Here is a 27,763-nt window from a genome sequence, read left to right as displayed (position 1 = left end):
TTCACCACTAATGGGAATCACCTTCCACTCCAGAAGCACAACCTATGATACTCGGTCTGTTTTGTTCATAGAACACAGTAATGACATACAGTTAAAGAAGTGGTCCCAACCTGTGGACATTGGCATGACTTTCAACTGGGTACCAAAAGCTATATTGTCGGGTGGCCATTTGACCTTCTCAGGAGGCCTAACTACTGGAACTCTTAAAAAACATCAGTATAATAAATGGGAAAGATCCGGCCAGCATGGCTCAGTGGTTGAGCATCGACCTATGAACCAGGAGGTCCCGGGTTCGTTAAATGGGAAATATGGTGTCACTTAACTTGGGTTTCCACACAACACATAAATTGATCTCCTCCACCTGACCCAAACAGCCACCTGAAATAGAAATAAAGAGGTTCTTCCTGCTTTTGCTATTCCAGCCTATACAAGTACTTTGTTAGCATTCACATCATCCCATGCCTGAAATTTTAAAATTGAACAGTACTTAGTATTTATCAACTTTGAATAAAATGTTTCACTATCTAAATATTAACTATTCAAACTTTGAATTCACCAACAGGAAGTTGCCTACTTTAGAGTAAGTAGTTCGTCTTACAAGAGAAACTTGAAAAGAATAACAATTACAGAAAAATGGGGGAAGATTTTGCAGAATATTTTTCAGGATATTGACTATGTTTGCATCAGTAGAAATGAAGTAGCAAGAGGCTTAATTTCTATATACATTTTTTATTACTAGAAGATTAGTTTTCTCCTCCATCCTCCACCAAATAAATGTTGAATAAATATTTAAAGAACATGGGTTTGAAGAGGCGCCAGATTACGAACCTGCCTGGAGTGCCTGTGTCTCAGGCCGGTTCTGTTTTTGGAAGTCCTGGTTGCTCACCCATATTGGCCTGCAGTTCTACTATTTGATGTTATCTGGCAGCTGTGGTGCCCACCATCTCCCAAGACTGTTTGGAGAGAGAATAACAAGAAAAGGACGGAAAGACAAGAATGCAAGTATCTTAATAACTTTAACCAGCTTGGTGTCTTTCAAAGGCACAATACTATGCAATAAACTTACTCTAACTCTGGCATGAAAATTTCTAATTGATTGTGCTTTTCCTTAGAAAGGCTCAACTCAGGTTTCCAATAAAAACTTGGAAGCAAGAAGCAGGTTTCTCACCAAACCTGAAGTGAAGAGTTCCACCATCTTACAGATAGTTGAAACTTCAAGTTTTCAAAGTCCTCCAGAGAAGTGAAATTCTGTACTATTTACAATACATTCCTGGTGTAGACGTCATTGTCTTCGTTTTCTCAAGCCTGAAGAAGAAAGGGCAGTGTTGGCAAACAAGTCTGTTGTCAGGCAGTCTTTACATGATATTTTGAGGAACCCTACAGAATATGCCATTATTGTTTAGTGGGGAGAGATGGGCAGTGTCATTGAGAAGTGGGAGAGGAAGAAAGGGAAGGAATAAGTTAGGGGGAGAATGAGAGGCCCTGAAAAATCTTCAAGGCAGTGGGCATTCTGAGCCTTTAGACCAGTGGTTCTCAACCTTCCTAATGCCGCGACCCTTTAATACAGTTCCTCATGTGGTGACCACCAATTTCATTATTACAAATTGAATATAAATAAAGCATAGTGATTAATCACAAAAACAATATGTAATTATATATGTGTTTTCCGATGGTCTTAGGTGACCCCTGTGAAAGGGTCGTTCTACCCCCTTTGGGGGTCGTGACCCACAGGTTGGGAACCGCTGTTTAGACCATTTCTCCTCTCTTGCTGAAAGCAGGTAACGGGTTAAAGCCTGAACTCTGGCTGGGATTGGAGACATGCTGATATTCTCTTGGGCTTATATTCTCTTTGCCTCAGGTTTTTGTCTTTAAAGTGGGGATAACAATAATATTTACCTCAGGGTATATTTCAGAGAAAAACTTTAAGGTGGTTTGAAGCCCATGGTTGCATTCAATAAATGTTAGTGGTCATAATTATCATCATCATTATCTGTCTCATTATCACCATCATCATCATTATTGTCTCTATTATGACATCACAATGTCTATCATCACCACCACTGTCATCATCATCTTCACATTATCAAATTATTATCCCCACCACCATCTCCCTCACCATTGTGACCATCATCACATCATCATTATCATCATCACCATCCTCTTCATCATCACCATCATCATCTTTTTCCCAATCATCACATCACAGCCACTATCATCACTACCATCATCATCATCATCATTGTACCCTTCATCACATCACAATCACTAGCTTCACCATCATCATACCCATTAAATCAAACACCATTACTGCCAAAGTTCTTGTTCCAGCATCTAGAAGGGTTCAGGAATCTGGAGAAGGCTGTGCGTAGATTAAATAGGAGTCCAGAGACAAAGCATAACTTTGAAAGGCATTTGGGGGTCAGAGGAGCCTAGTTTAAAGGAAACTAAGATCTCCTCATCTCAGGACCCCATGCTTTTTATTAACACAATTTGTCCTGAGGCGAGGCAGAGATATACACTTCAAAGGGTCAGGGTTTCGAAGAGTCCATTGTCAGAATGGAAGAATTAGCCTACAGCTGTTCAGGTGTTTGGCCAGTAGGAGGCAATAACATGTAGATTAAGATGCCCTGAGCTGTCTGGCAGAAAATAATCATCCCTTTTCAGGTTTGGGGAAATGCCTTCAGCCATTCCCAACAGGTGACTACATGTGTGACTCAACCCTGTTGAGTCCCCAAGTTCCATCAACCTTTTGATGAAACTCTTGCAATGATGACATGCTGGAATTGGCTTCCAACACATTACCATCATCAACCCATTTTTATCATCATCATCATCATCATCATCATCATCATCATCATCAGTTTTATCTAGTAGAATCAACAGTGATTTCCATTCAAGAAAAATAGTCTGCACTTATGCATCCAAATATCTCAGCCTGGAGTACTAGAACCTCCCAAAACGGATCTTAGCATATTTCTGCAGCCTCATCTGTCTCTACTTTCTCACCCACAATAGTGAATAATTTGTAGTTTTCAGCACAAACTATGCTAATTTGGGACACCATGCTTTTATTCATGCCATTCCCTTGTCTAGACAATTCTTTCCTGACTTTTTTGTTTGGCTGATGCCTGCTCATCTTCGTGGACATAAGCATCAACGCCTCCAGAACATACCCTGCCCTCACTCTCGGAAGCCTAGGTTAGGTGTTCTCCCTTTAATCTCACATAGAATCCAGTGACTAGCTCTATGTTTAGTTTTAATGTCAAATGCTCTGCTTACATATTTAGCAGACATGTTGGCACTTCATCAGATAAACCTGAGTCCTCCTTACTAGTTTGTGTGCCCAGCCAATAGTTTTTGTGCGCTTTCATTCTCATGGGTCTCCTTGGTGACCTTCAAATAACTATCTCAGGCTGCTGGAGCCACTTCACCAGGAAAGTGCCAGGGAATTTGTGTTCTTAATACATTAAATAGTGTCAGGTCTCATAACTGCTTATTTTTGAAGTAGCGACAGGTACATGAGGCCTCTGCAACACCGGTAATCTGATGTTAAAAGTCTGTGATTTCCACTCGGGACAGGTTCCCAGGTCTTGCCAATGCTTCTGTGGTTTATTGCATGGATTCATAGTAGAAGGAAATACTGAATTCTGCTTAATGTTTAGTGAAAACAAATACACAGGTTGTTCCCATACAAATTAACAAACTCCTTAAGTCTTTTTAAGAACTCCTTGGGGAGTTGGGGGTGCAGGGACCTCAGGTCAAAAGCCTCCATCTCACCGGAGGTCTCTGTGGAAGGAGAGGTGGGGCCTGGCAGGGGTTAGAGGAGTAGAGTTACTCCTCAAATAGAACACAGCCAGTCCTTCTCCTGAGATGGTGTGTGGTGTGATGGTTAGGAGCACAGGTTTGAGAGTCAGGTCACCTGGGTTCAAATCTGGCCTCCTCCAGCTACTAGCTGTGTGAGCTAACCAGGTTACTGAGCTCGGTTCCCACCTGCGAGGCTAGATTAAGCCCAGTGCCCCATCCTGCAGCTGTTGAGAGGGTCAAAGAAGAATGCATACTCCTGGCACCCAGTGAGGTCACGTCGGCATCATCCCAGCTACATAAACCTGTCCCCAGAACCTTCCTTCAGTGTGTTTTGAGGGGAAGTGGCAATTATCACCCCCATGTTCTTGAAACTGACAACCAATAAAGCATTCTTCCCCCACTGAACTATTTCTCCAGAGATGGCAAATCTCTAATTCCCAAGGCTTCAAAACAATGACCCCAATATGGTGGCCTCCAGGAACAATGACCAGACATGGGCCTCATCTGGGTAGACTCCTTTCAAGTAGCATAATTATAGGACCTATGCTAATGGAGCAGGTACATTAACAGGTTCCTTTAGTGCTTGGGTCCGCTCAGGAGAAAACTTTTCAGTTGGCAGTGGTTCCCGAAGACCTTCACAGCTGACAGCATGACCACGGGGGTGTGGACTAAGGGAGAGTCCTCCATAGACTGGCGGAAAACAGTTGTTTCTACAAGTGGCCCATTTTTATAAATTGCATTGCATTCCTTCCACAGTCTTCCTTAACTGACTTCCCTCATTTTAAAGCGGTCATTTGGGGGTGGAAGGAAACATCAGTAGAGGAAGAAGAAGTGAGACAGAGAAGGAAAATTGCTAGTAAAAGGTATTTGCTCGAGGTTGTAACACTGTGGGCACCTGAAGCTTAATTCATTGGGGGACCCAGGGAGACAGTACAGTTTCCGCCCAGGGAGTATGGAGCTGGGTACTCACACACCAACTTTCATCAGCCATTGTTCAGGGGCTCCCAGGGACGGTAACACTCCAGAACTTCTTGACTGCTTTGTGAAAGGCTCAATCAAAAGTCTTCAAACAAATGGAGATAGATCCTGACATTTGAAAGGCAGTGGAATGCTCTAAATTAATAAGGCCTAAAAATATGATGGGACCAGGGGCACCCAATAGCCACCTGCTACATTCCTCTTCCCTGCAACTACCTCCGACTAGATCCTCGTGTTCAGAACCCTAGTCTGGCTGTGTGGCTCCGAGTTTGTCTCTTCAGTCACTAGCTGTGGTGTTTCCAGTCGAATGATGTCTGCAGAGGTAGCAGAACTTGAAAGTAAGTGCCTCAGTCAGTCCCAACGTGGCATCATGGAACCATCGGATACAAAGCCATAATAGGAGGGAATTATTTTTAAAGAATTAACTTTTTAAAAAATCTAATCAAGTATGATCACTTGAAACTATGGGGGGAAAAGCAGAGAAGGGAAAAGAAGGAGGATCTTTTATGGTTATTATTCAAGCCTCATTCCCTGGGAGATTGAGAACAATTTCCACCAAGACCAGAGTTCTACACATCTTCCCTAGGAATTGCATCTCCAGCACCACCTTCGTTGAAATTAAAGACAGAGCCACATGAGTGCGGATGATGTAGTAAAAGGAAATTGCCTGTGAAAACCGCTGACTGGAGATGCCACATAAAACAGCAGGGTTAATGTCGTGCTGTTCAGATACATTTGCCCTCACAATTCAGAAGCCCTTCTGTATATCGACATTTCAGCTAGAGCCTGTTCACCTCCATTAAGCCACAGGCCACCATAATTTCCTGTTACCTTAGGCATTTTTCAGTTTAACCACGGTCGCCAAAGTTTTCTAGTTTTATTAGTCCCAGTCAACCTCTGAAACTGCCTGATGAGACAGTATTTATCTTTCAAAATCCCGCTTTAATAGCCACTTTCCCTGTGAAACCTTCTCTAACCTTCTTCACTACCCTTGCCCCTATCAGAGGCACGTAGCTGCAAGTGGCAACAGAAGCACCGGGGCGGGGGGCTGGGGGGGGGGTCCTTTTCTCACACAGTGAGAAATATGGAGGGAAACGATTTTTGGCATTAGATCAGCTGGTGAATGGCATCTTCAGGGCTCTGCCACCCTTAGCATATTGCTGTGCATCTTCATGCTGGTTGTCTCATGGCCATACAACAGTTGCTGCCATTCCACACATCACAACCACGTTCAAAACAGGAAGAAAGGGTGACTTTAGTTAGGATCTGTCCCTCATTCTCATCGGCCAAAACTGTGTCACATGGCCATGGCTAGTTTCAGGAATACTAGAAAAGCTGAGGATATTGTCACGCCACCACCACCCCCCACCCCCCCGAAAGAAAAAGCCCAGAAAGTCTGTTTTCTTAGAACTTCTTCTTATTGTTGTTTTCTCTGTGGCTCTTTCTATCACCTTGGCTATATCTGTTACCTATTGCCTAAATGATGCTGTGTAACAAATGGCCTCAAAACCTCAGTGCCATACAACAATAAACACTTACTTAGCTCCTGGGTCTTTTGAGTTGAGTTCAACTGAACCAGGTTGAGCTTGGCCAGTCTCAGCTCGCCCGTGTCCTGGGGATAGCTGCCTGTCAATTGAACCCTGACAGCTTCACTTAAGACAGCAGGGGTGATTCAGCTCCGCTTTATGTGTCCCCAGCAGACTAGCTGGGGCACGTCCTTCTGGCATTGTCATCGTGTCATGAGGTGCTTTGCTGTGTTCAAACCTTTTCGTTCATTTGTTTCTGTTTACTTCCCACAACAGCCTGCACGCTAACTAGAGAGCACGTGCGATTGGTCTCACGTTGAAGGCTCCGCTGGGTAGGGAGAGCTCGCTGATCAAGGTGGTTCAGCCCAGAAGTGTCAAGTCCAGGATTGGATGTGAGGTCCTTTACCCGCCCTGGGCTTCCTCCAAGGCTCCAGGCTGCCTGTCTTTCAGCAGCTGCTTGCCAGTCAGTGCTACTCAGGCATTTCCTTTGACAGCTTCCAAAGGTGACAGCAGCGACTCTGTGAGCACCACCCTCCACGGAATCCATTCACCTCATATAAATGGGCCCTTGTTCTGTGCAAGCCACCCTGAGATGGTGTGGAGATGAATGTATGAAGGACTCAGCTGCTGCCCTTCCAGAGAATGGAGGCCAGGTACACGGACATAAAACATGGCTCATGGTCCAGGCAGCCCACAGTCAAGGGCCCTGATAAGTTATGAGGGAAAAGGAGATCCTGTGGCCACGAGGCTTGAGTTGTAGCTCAAATAGACCATCCCTCTTTCCTAGACACCCCTTATTCACCATTTCTAGAAGGTGTCCCACATTTGCTCCTTCTGTATCCTATAGCCTGGCCCCGGCTTGGATTCCAGGGTGCACTGCAGCACATTTGGATTGTCCCAAGGTACTGGGCCAGTTTGAGCGTTTTTGAGATTCATATCTGTCTTTCATTTTGTGATTCACCTTGTAAAAAAATATGATTTAAAATGAACATCACCCAATAATTCCACATCTGGAAATGGATTCTAGAAATAGAAAAGGATATAGGTTTAAAGATTTTCATCACAGCAATGTTCATGGTCCATTCATTTATAGAGGAAAATAGGGAGCCACTAAACATAAAGAGCTATCTAGAGTTCACACCGGTTCATACCGAGCACAGTTATACATTTATATCTATGGCATGTTTGTATGTGAGCAGGCAATCAAAATAACTTTTAATAATAAAAATAAAAAACATCAATGGCTCTGACCAGCAACCCCTAAAAGTGGGTGGCTGGGGTTCTGAAGTTGTCCCTCCTTCAGTGTGGTTGGGTAAGACAACTTATTAATAGGCACTCTGAAAATAGAAAGTGGCAATTGGCTGGTGAATCAGAAGTGACCTCTGTATGGGAAGGCAGCCAGGCTCCTTGAAGGCTCAGAGAGAGTCATGAGTTCAAATCCAAGCCCTGCCATTTGCTAGCCGTAAGTCCTTGGCCAAGATACTATATACTCCTTGAGTTGTCTGAGAAATGGGGCCAGTAATCCCTGTCTCCCACAAGAGTTGGGAGAATTGTATGAAATAGTATTTGCAAAGTACCTAGGCAGTGGTCGGCAAACTGCGGCTCACGAGCCACATGCGACTCTTTGGCCCCTTGAGTGTGGCTCTTCCTAAGCCTTAGGAGTACCCTAATTAAGTTAATAACAATGTACCTACCTATATAGTTTAAGTTTAAAAAATTTGGCTCTCAAAAGAAATTTCAATCGTTGTACTGTTGATATTTGGCTCTGGTGACTAATGAGTTTGCTGACCACTGACCTAGAGCATACCTGAATTCCTGGACCAATAAATAGTGGCACATATCATTATTATTACTGTTATTATTATTATTATTAACATCAATGATAATATATCCTTTGGAATTATAGGAATGGCCAAATTAATATAAAAATGCTTCACTCTCTAAAATACCTGGGTTAGCTCTTTGATAGTACCATCAATACTAGGAAGTTTTCTGCATCTTTTTTTTCCTCCACATCTTAAAACTTGATTTGTACATTTGTTTTGTTTTTGTTTTATTGGTGGTAGTAGACTCTTTAGGAGCAGTTTTAGGTTCACAGCAAAACTGAGCAGAAAATATAGTGTTTGCTTATTTCCACTGTTCCCCTTCCACATGCACAGTCCCCACCCCCACCAACATCTTGTTCAGTTCTGTTTGTTTTCCAGTGGGAACCTGATTTCCAGTGGGTAGCATGGCGGAGTTAGAGCTGAGTTTCTTGAAGTAAAGTGGCAGACCTGCCCTTAGATGCTAGGGGGTGGGTAGGAACCCCATCACCTGGCAGGCCCCTCCAGATGTCCAGAGGAAGTTGCCACAAGGTGTCTGACTGAGCGTGGGAATCCCCACCTCACATTGCCTTGTGCATAAGAAGTCATGTGGCCTTCTTTCTTTTTAATTTTATTTTTCAATTACAGTTGACATTCAATATTATTGTATATTAGTTTCAGGTGTACAGCACAGTGGTTAGACAGATACTTGACAAAATGTTCCCCCTGATATTTAAGGTACCCACCTGGCACCATACGTACTTATTCTGAGTGGATAAAAAAGCAGGGGTACAGATACATAAGGAAATACTGCTCAGCCATACAAAAGAATAGAATCTTACCATTTACAGCAGCACGGATGGACCTACAGGGTGTTATACTATATGAAGTAAGTCAGACAGATGAAGGCAAATATCATATGATTTCACTTATATGCAGTATCTAAAGAACAAAATAAATGAATACACAAAACAGAAAGAGACTCATAGATATAGAGAACAAATTGATGGTTGCCAGAGGGGAGGGGAGTTGGGGGGCCGAATGGAAAAGGTGAAGGGATTAAGAAGTGCAAATTGGTAGTTACAAAATTGTCACGGGATGTAAAGACCAGCATAGGGAATATAGTCAACTGATACAACTCAGCACCAAAAAACAAACAATTCAATTATTTAAAAATGGGCAGAGGCCCTGGCCAGTGTGGCTCAGTTGGTTGGAGTGTCATCCTGTACACCGAGAGTCACAGGTTCAATTCCCAGTCAGGGCACATACCTAGGTTGTGGATTCAGTCCCTGGTTGAGGCACATCTGAGCAGTAACCAACCAGTGTTTCTCTCCCGATCGAAGTTTCTCTCTCTCTCTTGCGCTTCCTCTCTCTAAAAGTCAATAAACATATCCTCCGGAGAGGGTTAAAAAAAATAGGCAGAAGACCTGAATAGACACTTCTCCAAAAAAAAAACATACAGATGGCCAATAGACATGTGAAAAGATGCCCAACATCACTAATCATCTGAGAAATGCAAATTAAAACCACAATGAGAGATCACTGCACAACTGTCAGAATGGCTATCATCAATAAATCAACAAGCAACAATTGCTGATGAGGATGTGGAGGAAAGGGAACCCTCGTGTACTGTTGGTAGAATTGCAAATTGGTGCAACTGCTATGAAAATAATATGGAGGTTCCTCAAAATAGTTAAAAATGGAACTGCCTTATGAACTAGCAATTCCGCTTCTGGAAACATATTTGAAGAAACACAAAACACTACTTAGAAAATACATTTGCACCCCTAGGTTCATTGCAGTTCTATTTACAATAGCCAATGTATGGAATGTGTCCAACAATGGGTGAGTACATAATGTGGCTTTCAACAGCCATCAGTCTTGAAAGCACAGAGAATCTGGTAGATCTGTTCCTTTCTCATCCCAGTTCAAGCATTGATATTGTGATGTGTTAAATGGGGCTTCTTGCCTTGAAATAGGATCAATACGAAATATTGGAATGCAGTCTTTGAGAGGTGGTTTGTGGACTTCCAAATGGCATTGGCCGGTTTAGTGAGTTGAGTATGTCAGCTATGGATGGCTTATTTAGATCTTGGTTAATTCAAAGGTGTGCAATCCTATATTCCAGTTAATGCATGTGTCTGTCCTTTCAGAGTTTATGATAATATCTGCATATCATTGGATCAGCCAAGTCATTATACAGAAGAGGATTTGAGTCCATTGCAATTTGGGAATGTGTGCTCTGACTCATCTACAAAGCTATAAAATACAACATTAATTTTTTAATTGACATATTAAAAAATACCCCAAAGGCAAATAATTTTATACAGATTATGAACAAACCAATAAATAGAAAGTTATTTTTAAGGCTTTTGTGCATTCCAGGCTTCTTAGCCTCCTCAGAGAATAGTAAAGTGTAAAACAGAGTTGCTACTTTTCCAATCTCCCACCACCTACAAAAATCACACAGGAAATCCAAATTCAAGGTAGACAAATCAGAAAATATAGATAGGAATTATAAAATACAGGTGGAGTCACACCAACCAAGGGAGAAACTATTTTGATTTATGGCCTTTCAAACCCTTATATGCAAATACACTTATATAAGTATGCATATATGCATGCATTCTTATACATTATTTAACAAAAAAGAGATTGTACACATTATTTTATAATATTTTTCATTTAGCAATGTATTATAAGTGCCTTTCCTTGCCACTAAATATGGATTTACATAATCTCTTTTCACAGTATGTCATTGATTGATGAATTATAGTTTACATAACCCATCCCCTATAGTATATTTTGTTAGGTTTGATCATTTATTATAGTCAGCATTTTGAAACAAAATACCCCTGGTTTTGTGCACTTGTCTGATATTTCCAGACTCAGGTGTTAAGATGTACTTGAGAATCTTACAGTCTGGTTGTAGAGACAAAACACAATGCAAAGAAAGCAAGCTCATAAAGGGAGGAGGGGTGTCTAAATTAGTTGACAGCCAAGAGTCAACGGCCAGAAAAACCATTTCACACTTAGGTTGCTACGTAAGGCTTCATGAAGGAGAGTTATAAGTGGTAGAAACTTAAATCAGCTTAGGTGTAAAAAGTGTATGACCAGCTCATGAAATTGCAAGTTCACTTTGATTTCAGACTGAGCTGGGTCCAGAGTTCACTTGATGTTACTGAGCACGTACGTGTGTGTGTGTGTGTGTGTGTGTGTGTGTGTGTGTGTGTGTGTTTTCCATCTCTTGGTGTGAGCTGCATTCTAAGCCAAGCTCTTTCTCCATGGCAGCTGCCTCCAGCAGCTCCAGACTCAGGAGGTTTTTATATGTCATAAGGAGAGAAACCCTCTCTCCCAGCTTCTCTGTTAATCCCTTGCAGAACTTTTGCTCACCCGCCACTGTATAAAGGGAAGTGGGTGTCCTGGTGGCTACTTTGGGTTATGTGCCTGTGCCCTGTGGTGAGGAAGGTGGGCAGGGTGTGACTGAAGGCCCTTCCCATGGAGCAGTTCTCAAAAGGCAAAGATGCTGGATGGTGAAAAAATGAGAGGACACTGGAACTTGAAGGATAAGCAACCACATCCATTAGATGCTTAGGGCTGCAATTAATAGGGAAACTCCAAATCAAACTGGTCTGTTTACCAATATGTTATGTTATGAAGTCTGGAGGCAGAGTGGGCTCTAGCACCACATGATCCTGGCTCAGTGATGTCATTAAGTTGACTGAGGGTCAACTTCATCTCAAATCAGATTTCCCTCAATATGGCTGCCAATGGCCATCAGGACTCCTAGCCTCTTTGTCCATGGCCAGCACTTGAGGGTGAAAAATAGCTCCCTCTGTCAAGAATTATAAGGCTTTTCCTGCCATCTGATTGGACCAGCCTAGGTCACGTGCTCACCTCTGAATCAACAGCACACTGACTCTGGAGCTACTGGGGACTACTACACACTGATTGGCCAATTACTATCTACTCCTGGAGGAAAAGGTGGGGTTACCTTCCACATGGAATATGGTAGATATTTGAATGAAACTGTAGTACCATTAGAAGGATTGGAGGACACACACTGGGTGGTCAACCAACAATGGGATCCAAATAAGACTTCATTAGTTAGAAAGGAAATATGGAGTTGGATAAGAGAGGCAATTTATGGCCTGGTCATAGCTGACCAATGATGTGGAAACAACATTACAGAGGCTGTCCTACAGGGAACAGGAGAGTGCACTAGCTCATTTGGAAGTATTCATTGACTTATTCTTTTATTGCTTATATATTTATGGAACACCTACCATGCGCCAGGCCCTATGCTGTGGTGAGTGCTGGGGATAAATGAGATAGATATAGTTCATACTTCACATGAACTTCTAGTGGGGAAGACAGCAGACAAATGAATTTCACAGATAACATGTCAAGAAAAACAAAGCAGGGTAGGAGGATAGAGAGAAAGGGAGGGAAAAGAATCCAAGGCCTCTTGCATAGGTTGACATTGATCCAGAGACTTGAAGGACATGATGAAGTGATACAAGGTGATCTGAGAGAGTGTATTCCCAGCAGAGGGAACAGAAAGTGCAAAGGCTATGGGACAGGCATCCATGGCATGTTTGGGGAACAATGAGGTGGGCAAGGGGACAGTGGTAGGGAATAATGTCAGAGAGGAAAGATGAGATCACATGGGAACTCACAGGCATTGCAAAGACTTTGTTCTTACCCTGAGTAGGATGTTGAATTCATGATGACAGAGGGTGGCCAGACCCTCAGCCCATGGCTTTGCCCTGACTGATCTAATCCTTTCTCCTCTCCTCTCTTCTAGGCCATGTACATGTTCTACGCACTGGCCATTGTGTGTGACGACTTCTTCGTCCCCTCCTTGGAAAAGATTTGTGAGGTATGTGCCGTTATTCTCAGCATTTCTGAGCTGGGCGCTGGTACTGCTCCAGCCTGCTCCGCGGAGGTCCTGGGGAGCACCCTATGCAACCGGGGTGGGTGGGAACACCGGATATCAGCATGCTTCAGAGTGATGAGCAACATTAGCATAAAAGCGCCATCAATCTGCTTAGAATTCCAGGACACCCATCTATAGTCGGGCTTTAACACACACATGGCCAGTTTTCCCTGTCTATTTGGCTATAACTCATGGTACTTACTAAGTTCTGCTTCTAGTTTTCTTTTCCTCTTTTAAAATCTGCTCCTCCATTCTCCTTGTCACTCACTCCCTCCTCTCCACCATTCCCTTCTGCTTCAGTAACCCTCCTTTGGTGATTTGTGGGGTCCTTGTCAAGTGAGAAATCTCCAGCCACACACACCCATCACCCTTCTTCTGTGTCTCTGTATAGAAATGCTCCCAGCAGAGGCCTGAAAGGGGGGAAGATGAAAGAATTGGCCACAGAGACAAGGGCATGGACTCTGCTCAAAATCTGCCCAGTGACACCAGGCTGAATACCAAGTTAAATCCCTTTTATCTGAATTTTCAGCATATCTAGAACCCTTTTATTCTCTAGCCCCCTTCATCTTTTTCTCTGTTTTGAAATGTAGTTCCTTTATCTGGAAGCTTTCCATTTTATTTTATTTTTAATTCAGATGCCTTTCCAGAAGGGATCTCTACCAGATGCCTCTCCTATCTGGAGCTCAAGTTTCTTTATGTCATTCTCAAACTTCATTGTCCCTCCCCTTTCCTCCCTCCTTCCTCCCAAGTATCAGATTCAGTAGGTCTCAGGGGCCAACAGGGACCAGAAGTTCTATTTCTAATAAGTATCCAAGTGCTGCTGAAGGTACTGGTCTGAAACCACACTGCGGGAACCACTAACTTAAGCAGTACCTTCTATATCCTGGAAGTCTGTTAATTTTGTGTACTTACAAAAATAAAAGAATCAAGGCCTGGGAGTGGGTTCCTTATACCATGGAAGGAGGATGAGGAAGAAATGAGGTGGACTGTGGACAGGTGTGGAAGGAAGGCCTTTGTTCAAAGTGAAGTAACCTTAGAACAGGGTCGCCTCATGGGAAAGATGAAGAAGTTGTGAAGCCCTTGTAAGTGGGGTCATTTGCAATCTCTAAAATACCACCATTTGGTGGTTTGTTTTTCATGCAAAGCAAATTACTCTTTCTTTTCCACACAACTTGAAAAAAAAATAGTAAGACCTTTGTAGGGAGCATCTATAGGGTCAAGCCTCAGACTGACCTGTGGCAGAGCCACATACAAGTCCCAGCTTGGAGGGCAGAGCCCTTCTAGCACAATTAGGCTTGACCCTATAGCCGCTCCCTACATCTGGTGAGATGTTGCCAGGGCCGAAGTGAATTAGAAATGAAAGAAGAGGGGACATAAGGAGGTACGGAGGAAGAAGCCAATGGAGTGGGTGAAGGAGAGAGAGAGGAACTGGAGATGATCCAAGGTGTGGACTCCAGAATAATCCCCCATCGGGGAACCAAAGCTGGAGAAGACCCGGCAATGCAAGGCTCCCAGCTTGCGGCAAATCTTGGCAAACCACCCCAGGAGTGTGAGCTCTGCTGTAGGCGACCTTCCCGCAGACTGCCTGCTCCCGGTGAGACAGGATGGCAGGGTGCCCTCACAACCACACCTTTTAACTTGAGGTATCAGCACTCCATCTAAGGTCTCCTCGGGACCCCATGTGAAGTTTAGCTGTTCAGTCGAGAGTGAGGAACCCCAGGATTCTAGATGAAAATGCTCCATTAGGGCTCCTGCAGCAGACTTGCTGGTTGGTGGAGCCAGTAGCCTACGCCAAGGCCATGCTGCCCCTCCATGGCTGAGCAAGGGAGTGCAGCTGCTGATGTCACTGGGAAGAGTATCATCAAGAAGATCTGGGACACCAGGAGGAACTGGCAATTTACTGATGGCCAGCAGCTCACTTTTTGAGTCATGATTGAAAACAGAAAAGCTAAACACACTAACCAGCCTCTAATGTGTATTTGTCTTGTCTTCTTGCAAAACACCTTTGGATTAACCAACAGGGTGACCTAGAGAGTTTATTGAATAGAATATCTTGGCAGAGCTGATGGCTCGTTACTTTCTACTCACCCCTGACTCGCTCTACCCCAGGGTTTCAAGGTTGCATTGTGGATGGAAAGTGGGTTTCAGGAGGATGACCCTCCCCACCCCAAAGCCTCCATAGCTTCTTAGAATTAAGGCTCATAAGCTATTTACCATGAGCCTGATTTAGCCTTAGTTCAGCATGGTAGTGAAAAAAAAAATCAGGACATTTTGCATTAAAAAAAAAGTGGACTTTTGGCATCTCAAAAAATAAAGATACTTGGATGGAAGGAAACTAGACTTCAGGTGGTAGGCACACAGTATATAGTAGACTGCAGGGGTCCTCAAACTACGGCCCACGGGCCACATGCAAATACAAATACTGTATTTGTTCCCGTTTTGTTTTTTTACTTCAAAATAAGATATGTGCAGTGTGCATAGGAATTTGTTCATAGTTTTTTTTTTAAACTATAGTCCGGCCCTCCAATGGTCTGAGAGACAGTGAACTGGCCCCCTGTTTAAAAAGTTTGAGGACCCCTGTAGTAGAGTATATACTAGTAGATATTGTATTATAAATATAGACACCTGAAACTTATATGATGTTATTATTAACCAATGTCACCCCAATCAATTTAATTTAAAAGTAGAAATATTTTGGAACTCAGAGGGAACTGCGTGGTCTGATGTTAAAAAGGAGGTGAATGCCTACCGTGCCTCATACTGGCTGCTCCACTCCTCCCTGTTATCTGCACAGCCCTTGGGGCATTGGGATTGGGGACCTCTAGATCTTGTCAAGAGCCTTTAACTCAAGTGGACCCTCCTCCCAATCCTGTCCCCCAAGGGGGACAATGAGAGGAGCTGTGGCCCAGCCAGGGCAGTCAGGCAGCAGTGGCCGAGCTCTGGGAGGAGGAGGAAGGACCAAGCTTGAGACCTGAGAGTCACAGGGTTCCTAGGAGTAATTGGACTCACCTGTGCTTTGTCCTTGCTCCTCTGTAGCGCCTGCACCTCAGTGAAGATGTGGCTGGCGCCACGTTCATGGCGGCAGGCAGTTCGGCTCCAGAGCTGTTCACATCTGTCATAGGTAGGTGACGACCTGGGGACATCTAAGCCCTGCCCTCTCTAAAGGACCTGGGCTCCGTGTTTGTTGTTCATTATTATCTTACTAGAGTTCCAGTGCACGAATTTGTGCACCAGTGGGGTCCCTCTGCCTGGCCTGGGGGATCGGGCCAAAACTGGCTCTCTGACATCCCCCCAGGGGTCCTGGATTGTGAGAAGGTTCAGGCCAGGCTGAGCAACCCCACCAGTTCACACTTGGGGCCAGGGAGGGACGTGGGAGGTTGCCCAGCCGGGAGGGGCGGGGGGAGGGCTCCAGGGCATGTCCAGCCTGTCTCGCTCAGTCCCAATCAGCCAGACCTCAGCAGCAAGCTAACCTACCGGTCTGAGCATCTGCCCCCTATTGGTCAGTGCATGTCATAGCGACTGGTCAACCATTTGACTGCCCCCTGGTGGTCAGTGTACGTCATAGCGAGCGGTTGAGCAGCCTTAGCATATCATTAGCATTATTACGCTTTGATTGGTTGAATAGACGACCAGACGACCAGACACTTAGCATATTAGGCTTTTATTATGTAGGATTAAAGAAATGCTTTTACTTTGCATGGACATGCCCCAGCCCCAATGCCAATGCTCTTGTGGGACAGTGTCCCCAATGCAGATTAGAGAGCTCCCTCCAATCCTCGACTGCTTCCTGCATACCCTCTGCGATCAGCCTAACACTTAAGAAAGTTCCTCTGCACACACCTTGGAATACGACCCCCACAACAGCCAGGCTGATGCTGGCTCTGTGTTTCAGGCGTCTTCATCACCAAGGGCGACGTGGGAGTTGGGACCATCGTGGGCTCGGCGGTGTTCAATATCCTGTGCATCATCGGAGTCTGCGGGCTCTTCGCTGGGCAGGTAAGAGTGATGGCAGAAGGTGGTGTCTGGGGGGGAGGGCGTGGAGGTGAGGCAGCGGCCGGTCTGGCAGGAGCAGAGCCAGCATGAACACCAGTGGTCTTGGACAGTGAGGATGTGGGATCTCACGCCCCAGGAGGCTGGCTCAGCTAGACCTGGAAATTTCCAGGCACCATCCTTTGGTCTCTGTGTTGATGGAATATAGAGTTCCCAAATTCATGTAAGTAATTAACCAGTCTGAAAATATGGGCCACGAATCTGAAGGTGCCATGCTCATTTTGATATATTGATCTGAATTGGAAAACCTAAAACAATTTTGGGCATGGTGTTCCCTTAATGTAAATAGAGTAAAAAGAGAGAGAAGGAGACAGGAAATGACCGGTGTGTGTTTTTCTGCTAAAAACAATTTGCATCCATCACAGTTTAGGACCCATCTATAGTCAGGAAATATTTTATTTATATGTTCATTTTAGCTGACTTTTGGGGTCACCAGGGGTTATGTATGCCTGCATTTTATCTATGAAGACTATGCCACTGCCAGGGGGTGTCATGGGGGTCTTTGTCCTTTATGAACTCTGGTGTTCATTTTGGAAAGTCTTGGGAAGACACCCCGAAGTCACCAAAGTGTGAGGCTTTCCGGCATCCATGGTGTTGCAGGGGCAAACAGGGGCTTGCAGCCATCCTGCCAGCACTCATGTCCTAGTTTCCTGGTAGAAATACCCAGGACTCTGAGTATTATCTAGGAAAAGTGACTTCGAGAAGCCCATCAAGGGTGTCCACTTGCAGTATTGAGGTACCTGGTGGTCTGATCCAACGTCCTGATAAAAGTGGCTGGGTGGTTTGAAGGGCTACAGAAAGCTCCTGGGAATTTTCTCCCACACCTTTCTGTGGCCCCCTTGGTCATTCAGTCAGCCGGCCGACTGCAGACTAGAGAATGTCTGAAGCAGGATGCACTCCAGCACACCACCGCTATTCCCCGCTGCTTGCCTTTACCTCCATCATCTTCGTACCAATTTATTTGTCTGGGTAGCCTGGTGGAGTTCATTACTTCTGGTGACAGGCAGGACACCTTGATCTCATCAGGAATCAGCTCCAGCGCTCACAGGTGAACAGTTACTTCTGAGAGGGGACAGCTGTGTCCACATGTGGTTATTGAGTTCTGCCCAGCTTACTGGACTGAACATTTTCTTTCTTTATCCTTTTGGTCAGTTCTCTCTTCGTCTTAGATTTTGTGGACCCACAATATAGTGTTTTGTCGATCTCCTATACATGTAGTCAGTACCCAAAAACAGCCTCTGTCTTTGCCTTCACTTCCGTTTGTACTTCACTGGCTCTCATCTGAGTTGGAGATGAACAGTCACATCCTGCAGAAGTCTGTTGCTATTAGCACTCTCTTAATTAGCATTGCCACCATTAGTGGTACGATTATTCGCTTGGCGGTTCTTAGTGTTGTCATTAGTTCATTAGTCATTTGTACCTGAAACTTGATGTGAAGGCAAGCCCAAACAGGAAGAAATAAAGCAAGCAAATGAAACAAGTGATGGGGACATAGCTAGTAAATGCCATGCAACTAATTACATATGAGGTGGCTTGAATGCATTTGTGTTTCATAATTTATTAGCAATGCAGGAAATCACTTGTCTTGTTAGAACAACCACTTAGAAGACCAATTGCTTCCTGAATGTTAGCAAGTTCTGGTATCAGTCACTACCTTCTGGAAACTCTTTGCCAAGCTCATCTCACAGCCCTGCAACCATTGTGGAGAGAAGGAGCAACCTCGATGATATTAGAATGAGCCCAAATGATGATTCTGGGTGCCAGCCATTCCTCCTGTCTTTCTGTGTCCTGTGCCTAAGGAGAGTTCCAAAGCCACACAGTTCTCTTCTTCAGGACTTTGTAAAATCCTCAAAGTCTTTGCAGGAGGAGCAAAATGATGTTTGGGAATCCGATTGCCCTGGGTTTGAATCCCGGTTCTTGCTGGCTGTGGAGCCTTGGAGAAGTTGTTTCACCTCTTTAAGCCTCAAATTTTCTCATCTATAGAGTAGATACAAGTGCACTTACCTCCTAGCATCGCCTTAGGGATGAAACATAACATGTTCAGCAAACAACACCAGCCCTACACAGAAGATGCTCAACAAAAGTTAGACACCATTATCAGCTCTCAGAAGAACAGCAATCCCTGGGTCTCTTGCCTCAAAATTCCATGCTGGAGCCCTAGCCTGTTTGGCTCAGTGGATAGAGTATTGGGCTGCAGACTGAAGAGTTGTGGGTTCGATTCCGGTCAAGGGCACATACCTGGGTTGTAGGCTCCATCCCTCATAGGGGATGTGCAAGAGGCAGCCTATCAATGATTATCTCTCATCATTAATGTTTCTATCTCTCTCTCCCTCTCCCTTCCTCTCTGAAATCAATAAAGATACATATTTTTTTAAAATAAATCCCACACTGGGTCACTACAATAATTTAACCGACCAGTGGGAGGAACTTAACAACTAACTTGTGGAACAGCAGCCAGGTGTCCGGTGGCAAGGGCAGGGAAGGTCAGGGAGAGGGTCTCTATGTGAAATTCCAAATGAGGAGAGGCTGATTAGAAGAACCATCTCAGGGGACTGACTGGTCTTGCCTCCGTGCTGTCTGATCGGTGGGAGGAAAAGAAAAATCAGCACGAAATGAACGTGCCTGGCATCCTGAGCCGCCCTCCCAGCTGGTGGAGCCTATGAAGCGGCGTGTTCCAGCAAAGGACGGTTATTGGCAATTGAACTGATTAATAAATTCAATCACGGGGCTCACTTAGCATTGTTATTTATGTTGCTCCGCACTTTCATTTGGCTGTGAGAATTACCAGCGCGTGCCCATGGGGCTCTCTCTAATGTATTCCTGCGTGAAAGGGCTGCTCGTGACCAAGTCTGTTACCCATCTGAAATTAAAGTAATTAAGCCGTAAGGTTTGAGTTCCTGTCTCAATTAGGGTTTTGATGAATTTTATGTAATTAAATGTCTGCTGTATTTGCAGTTTGCAAACATACCCAGTGCTTCGGTGTTCGCCTAAGGTGCTTTGGGGAGTTTTACGGGACAAGAAGGAAATTGCTTCTTAGAAAGTAGCTTATAGAATGGTTCTTGGCATCCCCGCAAGACATTTATAGGGCTGTGGTCTTACAAGCTTTTTTTTTTTTCATTTAAAAACAAAAAATAACAACAAAGAGAGAAGGCCAGTTTATTTCCATCTTGTGAAACAATGCACTTATGAATTTAAATCCACCATCCAGAGCATGTTAAGCTTTAAAGACATAACCACAAATAGAGAGTAAACAGTTTAACTGCATTCCAGGTTAGTACTTTCATATTCCAGTTATTACAGGCCAGCAGATGGCTCCAGTTTGTAATGAAGAGCTTCAGCATCAGCTCTGCTGGCATCCTCCAAATGTACCTGATGTTCATTGGCGAGGTCCTTCTAATCGTGTCTGGGTTTGCCTTGCTGTTCATGCTGGCCTCTTTAAACAAGCCAGAGCAGTACCCAGAGGTTGTACATCTGAATTGAAACCTGCTTTCAATGTCACTAATCATCAGAGAAATGCAAATTAAAACCATTATGAGGTATCACCTCACACCTGTCAAGAATGGCTATCATCAATAAGTCAACACACAACAAGTGCTGGTGAGGAGAAAAGGGAAGACTCACGCACTGTTGGTGAGAAGGCAGACTGGTGCAGCCACTGTGGAACACAGTATGGAGTTTCCTCAAAAAGTTAAAAATGGGGGGACTGCCTTTTGACCCAGTGATCCCACTTCTGGGAATATATTTGATGAAACCTGAAATAATACTTTAAATGAATATATGCACCCCTATGTTCATTGCAGCATTATTTACAATAGCCAAGATCTGGAAACAGCCCAAGTGCCCATCAGTAGATGAGTGGATAAAAAGCTTTGGTACATTTATCGAATGGAATACTACTCAGTCATTAAAAAGGATATCTTACCTTTTTTGACAGCATGGATGGACCTTGAGATTATTATGCTAAGTGAAATAATACAGTCGCAGAAAGAGAAATACCATATGATCTCACTTACATGTGGAATGTAATGAACAAAATAAACTGATAAACAAAATAGAAATAGGTATGGATACATGGAACAGACTGACAGTTGTCAGAGGGGAGGAGGGGATGGGGGTCTGAATGAAAGAAGGTGAAGGCATTAAACAAAATTATCTATAATAATAAAAGCATAATATGCTAATTAGACCAGACAGCTGAACAACCTTCCAAACGTCCTCCCAGACGACCTTCCAGATGAAGCTGGGGCTGCGAGGGCCGAGCCCCTTGCACAGATTTCGTGCATCAGGCCTCTAGTATATATATAAAACACATAGACACAGACATCAGTGTGGTGATAGCCAAAGGGAAAGGGACATGGCGGGGTAGGTGGAGGTGGGTAAGGAGGAGGGAAAGAAACGTTGCTTGGGGCAATGGGTATACAGTATATTGTGCAGGTGATGTTTTACTGAGCTGTACATTTGAAATCTGTATGGTTTTGTGAATCAATTATCACCCCAGTAAATTCAACTGAAAATAAGATAGAAACCTGCCTTCAATTGGGTTCCCCTCTCCTCCTAGAAGGAAAATCTAAGCAATATTCCAAGTTCAAGTATATTTAAAAGGTGATCCCAGGACATTCCAGCCTAGAAGTGGGGAAGTGAGACAGGGAGGAGAAAGCAGCCAAGGAAAGCATGTTAGCGAGCAAGCTATCCCTGTGGGCAGCTGAGATATACTTCTGGGGAACCAGGTGGCGGTGTAGAACATGGGCCTCTAAGTTATCTCATTCAAGGGGAAGGGAGCTGGGGTATTTAAACACCAGCCTCCACCAATCATTGGGTAAGGAGTGCTTCTGAGAAACATTAACTCCCTGGCATTCCAGCTTGCTGGGCCCAGGCAGAGTGAACTTTGGGGCCCAGGGAAAACCCCAAGCAAAGGACAAAGGGGCTGGCAGCTGAAAGGACCTGCAAGAGTCAAGATGAGGAGATATGAATGGGGCCCATGAAGCACTTGCTACAAACTCAAGACTAAGCCTTTAAAAATAAGCCACTTGGTGGGTCTCTCTCCAGCTCCCTTGGATGAAACACAAGCATTATCACCAGGCTGACTATTAATTCAGAACCAGGATATTATCTTAAATGGGGAAAGAAGGGAAACTAAGTGAAGGGACAGTTAATTTCAGCAGAGAAATAGAAAAAAAAGAAAAACCAACTAGAAATGGCATATTAAAAAAATAACAACAGCTACCATTTATTAGCTTCCAATCTACAGGCACCACACCAGATGATTTATAAATATTTTTAGAAATATACCCACTGAGTTTTCAGATAGTATCATCATTTACAGACAGAAAATGGGTACCTGGGGACAGGGAGAGTGCCATGAGGTGGTTAGGTCTGAAGTTGAGCCCACATCTGGCTATAAAAGCCATTATCTTCCCACATAAAGAAACCAAGATTTAAAAATCTCTAGATGTTATTAATGCATTATTACATTTAGTCCTAGCTTGTGTGTGTTCTTTAGAGGTGTTGAGTGTTGCTGCTGGGGCAATGCAAAGAATGAACACATAAGCACAATGGTGGTGACTCACGATGAATAATGGAAGTACTCAGCCCAAACAGTGCTTGGCTAGAAGATTCTCTTATAGTCAGAGGGCATAGTCCACCATTGGACTTGCATTCTACCAAACAGATGGAGGAGTCAAGCTAATAAACACACTGAGAGACCCACAGACCACTCAGTTTATCCTGTACACCTTGGTTCCTGGCTTATTTGTTCCCCTGACAAAAACCCAACACATCAAAGAAACTGTGAAAGGTGGGGTTGTTGTTTTTTCAGTTTAAGTATAATTGACATATAACATTATATTAGTTTTAGGTATACAATGTATTTATTCAATGTTTATATACCTTACAATGTAATCACCACAATAAGTCTAGTAACCATCTCTCACCATACAAAGTTGTTAGGATATTGACTGTTCTCCCTGTGCTGCACACTACATCCTCATGACTTACTTATTTTATAGCTGAAATTTTGTACCTCTTATTCCCCTTCACTTTTTTCACCCATCCATGCACCACTACCCTTCACTCTGGAATTCATCAGTTTGTTCTCTGTATCTGTGAGTCTATTTTTGTACAATAGATGAATGAATAAAGAGGGTGTAGTATATATGATAAATGGAATATTACTCAGCCATACACACACAAAAAAAATGAAACTGCTACTTGTGACAGCATGGATGGGCCTAGAGGGTGTTGTGCTAAGTGAAATAAGTCAGACAGAGAAAGACAGATACTGCCTGATTTCACATATATGTGCCAAAAGTTTTTCAAAGTGGTTGAACCATTTATATCCCCACCTACAATATATAATATATGATTCCAGCTGCTCTGCATCATCACCAGCTCTTGGTATTATCAATTTATTTTGCTTTCATTTTAGACATTCTGGTCAGCATGAGTAGCATCTCACTGTGGTTTTCATTTTCATTTCCCTAATGAGTCATGATGTTGTGCATCTTTTCAAGTGCTTACTTGCCACCCATCTAGCTTCCTTAGTGGATATTCCATTCAGATCTTTGCCCAGTTTTTAATTGGGGATTTTGTTCTCTGATTCCATTTCAGGCCATCTCTTTACTATTACACTTGACTTCCCTCCTGAGACAGTCTTTCCAATTCATTCTATTTCCAAATTGATAAAGAATAGGGCTGTTAGGAATTATATTAAGTGATCATGGTAATGTTTTATTAGTTTTGTTTGGTTTGCAAGAGAGGTTCTCAGAAACAGCATTCTTCAATTGTGTGGGAGAAAATGAAGAAGTCACTGTCGGTGTGACAGTCCTGAGATCTGAGGTGCATCCTTCCAGAAATGGGAGCAGGAAAGCTGAAGTCCCTGGCAGCCGGGGATGAGCATTTCTTCCATGTAATTAGGTCACATTGCTCCTTGAAAGTGAGCAAAGGGGATGGATTTCAGGTCACCGTCTGTCCTTGGAAAGGCTGTTCTTGGCACTGGCCATGACTTTCAGTGCACAGGGATCCCAGAACCTCACAACTGTTGCAGCTGAGCATCACCCTATGAAGGCTTTCCATGTTTGGGGCACAAATATCATTTCCTTTCATGATCATGCCCAGGCGGACACAGCAATCTCCATGCTGCCCCACCCCACCCCCCAGCAGGTAAGCCTGGGGTGAAAAGGTAATGTAATGAAGGACAGAAGCCCATCTGGCAGATGCTTGTTTTTCTTTTTTCTCCTTAACAAACCCATCTCTAGTCTTTACCCTGGGCCAAGCAATGTTCTCAGAGCCTTACAGACATTAACCCCTGTGATTCTCACAGTAACCCAACAATATGAAGACTCTGGTTCCAGGCACTGTCTTGGACATTCGGGTCACTCTGAGCAGAGGGAACATGCCATTGTCCCGGGGACACTGTAATAGTCTGCTGACCTCTCAAGCTAGAGTTAGAAAACAGCAATGCCAAAGGCAGTAGGAAGAGGTGTGTGCTGTGACCACTCCCATTCCTACCAACTATGAAATGCATGAGGAGGCTACAGAAGTGTAGGGAACCTCTTTTCTGCTGGGAGACAATCGTGTGGGCTCTCTGAGAGCCCAGTGCATCTCTGCCTGTTTCCACTTATCCACAGCACCAACAGAATCACCCCATGCAGTAAGCGCTCAGTGGATCTTTGATAAGAGACTGCCTAACTGATAGAATGCCCTTCACATGGGTAGAGGGAGGACCCATTGCCTAGCTCCAACGTGCCAGGAATTATCTGATGGTTACCTGAGGAGTTAGATGAATGCACAACTTGCCACCAGGTACCTAAAAGCTAAGGTGAATGGAAGCAGCAGAAACTCTTTGGACATAACCTGAGACACAGTCATAAAACAGAATTATCAACAGTATGTGATTTTCATTCACTGCCTATTATGTGCAGGCACAGGGCACACAGAGGTGAACAAGAGAAGAAAAGTTCCTGCCCTTCTAGAGTTCATAGACCAATGGGGGAACACAGGCAAAGAGCATGGAAAACAATAAATGATCAAATAATAATACAAAAAAAGTCTTTGAAGGATATGCGCCGGGCAGTGGGATGGGGGATGCCAGTGGGAAAGAGGGAGGAGCAGCCTTGGCCAGCGTGTTCAGGGAAGGTGTCTCCAAATAACCTCAAGTCATGACAGCAACATCATATGTGACCTGGGCAAGAAAGTTCCAGGTGAACAAGTAGTGGCGTTCAGACAGGAAAAGGCGTGGCATGTTTGAGGGCCAGAAAAAAAGGTGGAGCCTTGCCGAAACCGGTTTGGATCAGTGGATAGAGCGTCGGCCTGCGGACTGAGGGGGTCCCAGGTTCGATTCCTGTCAGGGGCATGTACCTGGGTTGCGGGCACATCCCCAGTGGGAGATGTGCAGGAGGCAGCTGATCGATGTTTCTCTCTCATCGATGTTTCTAACTCTCTATTTCTCTCCCTTCCTCTCTGTGAAAAATCAATAAAATAAAATAAAAAAGGTGGAGCCTCTTGAAGGGAGAGTTGTCTGAGAGAGCTCTGGCAGGGGCAAATCATGGTGGGGATTTGGGTGCACTGGGAAGCCATTGGGTAGTTTTAAGCTATAAACTAAGTAACATCTGATTTATACTGTGCCAAATTCATTCCAACTATTCTATGGAGAAAGGTACCCTAGGGCCATGGTCGGCAAACCGCGGCTCGCGAGCCACATGCGGCTCTTTGGCCCCTTGAGAGTGGTTCTTCCACAAAATACCACGTGTGGGCGCGCACGTACAGTGCGATTGAAACTTCATGGCCCATGCGCAGAAGTCGGTATTTTGTGGAAGAGCCCCGCTGAAGGGGCCAAAGAGCCGCATGTGGCTCGCGAGCTGCCGTTTGCCAAGCCGCGGTTTGCCGACCACTGCCCTAGGGTAAAGACATGGTAGGAAGACCAGTTAGGAAGTCAGTGGTGAGGCATGAGTTGAGCTCTGGGCAGTATAACAAAAGTGGTTGTTGGATTTGGAGTATTTTTGGAGGTGACTCCAAGAGGGTTTGTTGATATTGGAATTAGAATGAAAGAAATCACGGAAGACTGGGATTTCTGTCCTGAGTAATATAAATGGGTCCTGGCTCTACAAACAAGTACAAATTGGTCATGAGAAACTAGGAGAGATTGTTTTCAGAGACCAGCCAGCCGAAGATCTAACATGTTCTGAAGTCTACCATGGTGTGCCAGATCCAGAAATTTGCTAGGGTCACTGAAATACATTGTGAAACTTTATTTTTTAATTGGAAGCTTAATCATCATCTGTTATTCATTGACTACGTTGCTGGACAGTTTTTGTCACTAATAGTCCTCCCGAACCTCACTGATCAGCTCAACTCTCTTATGGAGCCACCTCTCCTACTGGTATCCCTTGTGGTGAGAGCCCTGATTAGCTGCTTCTGGTACCCCAGATACAGTGGTACCCGAATCCTGGGCAGTGCTGCTCATCACGTGTCAGCGGTAGTCTTTGTGACTTTGCAGTTGGCCTTTAGGAGTAGTCATGATTTTGCATGTGGTAAAGCCAGATCAAAACTATTAAAATCCAAAGCATTTACAATGACTTGACCCATCATATTCCCTATCATCTGTCCCTTTCCCCCAGCTTTCCTTAGATCCATGCAAAGCTGGGTATTTTATGAGACCATGCTAGGCTACAGTACCAAGAAACTGTCTTTATTTCAGGTTCTCTGAGTTGCTGACAAGCCACAACTCTACTTGTTATTTCATCAGGCAAGAGGGGCCGAGTGTGCAATTTTAAAATGGAGAGGAAGAAGGGGCTACCAAGGAAATTATTTTGTTCTTTTTTTAAATATAACAGAACACTTTTCTGACCCACTCTTTTTTATTCTGGCCAATCTCCTTTTATTTTTGTGAAATAAGGCATCTATGCCCTCCTGTTCCAGCTGCTCTTTCCTGCAGGGGAAGTATCACTCTGCATTTAAATGGAAACCTTAAGACTGGACCAGAGCCTGAATCCCGAAATGAGAAGGAAACAAACGTCATTAATCTTTCCAGATAGTGTGCAGACCGTTCAGGGAAACAGGGGAGCTCATGGACCAAATGTCTGGCTTTTACAGGCAAAGTGAGATGGAATAGAGGTTGGCCTGAGGCCCCTCTTCCTTGACTCGACCAAGGGACTTACTTATTTTCACAGGGCAGCGAGGGAACTCATCCTTCCCTGGAGATGGGAAAGAAAATAGCCTCAGATTGCTTTATTTGTTTCTGATTTTTTTTCCCCAAGATCAAACCATGGCTGTAATTGGGGCATGGAAAATTAGAATTAGGACACTTGATGCGGTTGCCAGCAGCTGGGAGACCGGAGGGCTAGGTGCAGCTGTTAGACAGCATTAGATCCCGGCCTTCCTCACTCTAAGATCGTGGTCATTATACAGTAAACTTTAGTTTTTCCACTCTCTTGCTCTGTCCTTGACACTGCAACATGCAACTTCTAAAACCATGGATTCTAGGCTTCCCATAGCATCTTTGCTTTTTTCCCCCTTTTTTTTCCTAGCAATATATAATAGTCTCCTGCTCCCAGTTACTATCTACTTTTATTTGAAAATAGACACAGTTTTAGTATTAATAGCTAATCTTTATTGGGGCGGGGCGGGGAGGGGGCGGGTTGTTCTCAATTGAGTTACTACAAAACTCT

The 27,763-nt window shown here is 44.1% G+C and overlaps 1 protein-coding gene across 1 annotated transcript in view; it reads left to right on the top strand.

Moving 5' to 3' along the window:
• SLC24A3 (solute carrier family 24 member 3) overlaps nt 1-27,763 on the top strand; it is a gene marked incomplete at its 5' end in the record, with an annotated part of 473,546 nt that overhangs the window by 334,146 nt on the left and 111,637 nt on the right. Inside the window, 3 exons of the mRNA XM_081097217.1 lie at nt 12,918-12,992; nt 16,086-16,170; nt 16,942-17,045. Coding sequence (XP_080953343.1) covers nt 12,918-12,992; nt 16,086-16,170; nt 16,942-17,045 — 264 coding nt within the window. The remainder of the gene's footprint in view (nt 1-12,917; nt 12,993-16,085; nt 16,171-16,941; nt 17,046-27,763) is intronic.

The sequence above is a fragment of the Myotis nattereri genome (genome assembly GCF_964212035.1).
Source record: "Myotis nattereri genome assembly, chromosome: 8".
NCBI lineage: Eukaryota > Metazoa > Chordata > Mammalia > Chiroptera > Vespertilionidae > Myotis > Myotis nattereri.
Note: the sequence above shows the minus strand (reverse complement) of the source record. Positions and strands in the feature narration are given on the sequence as shown.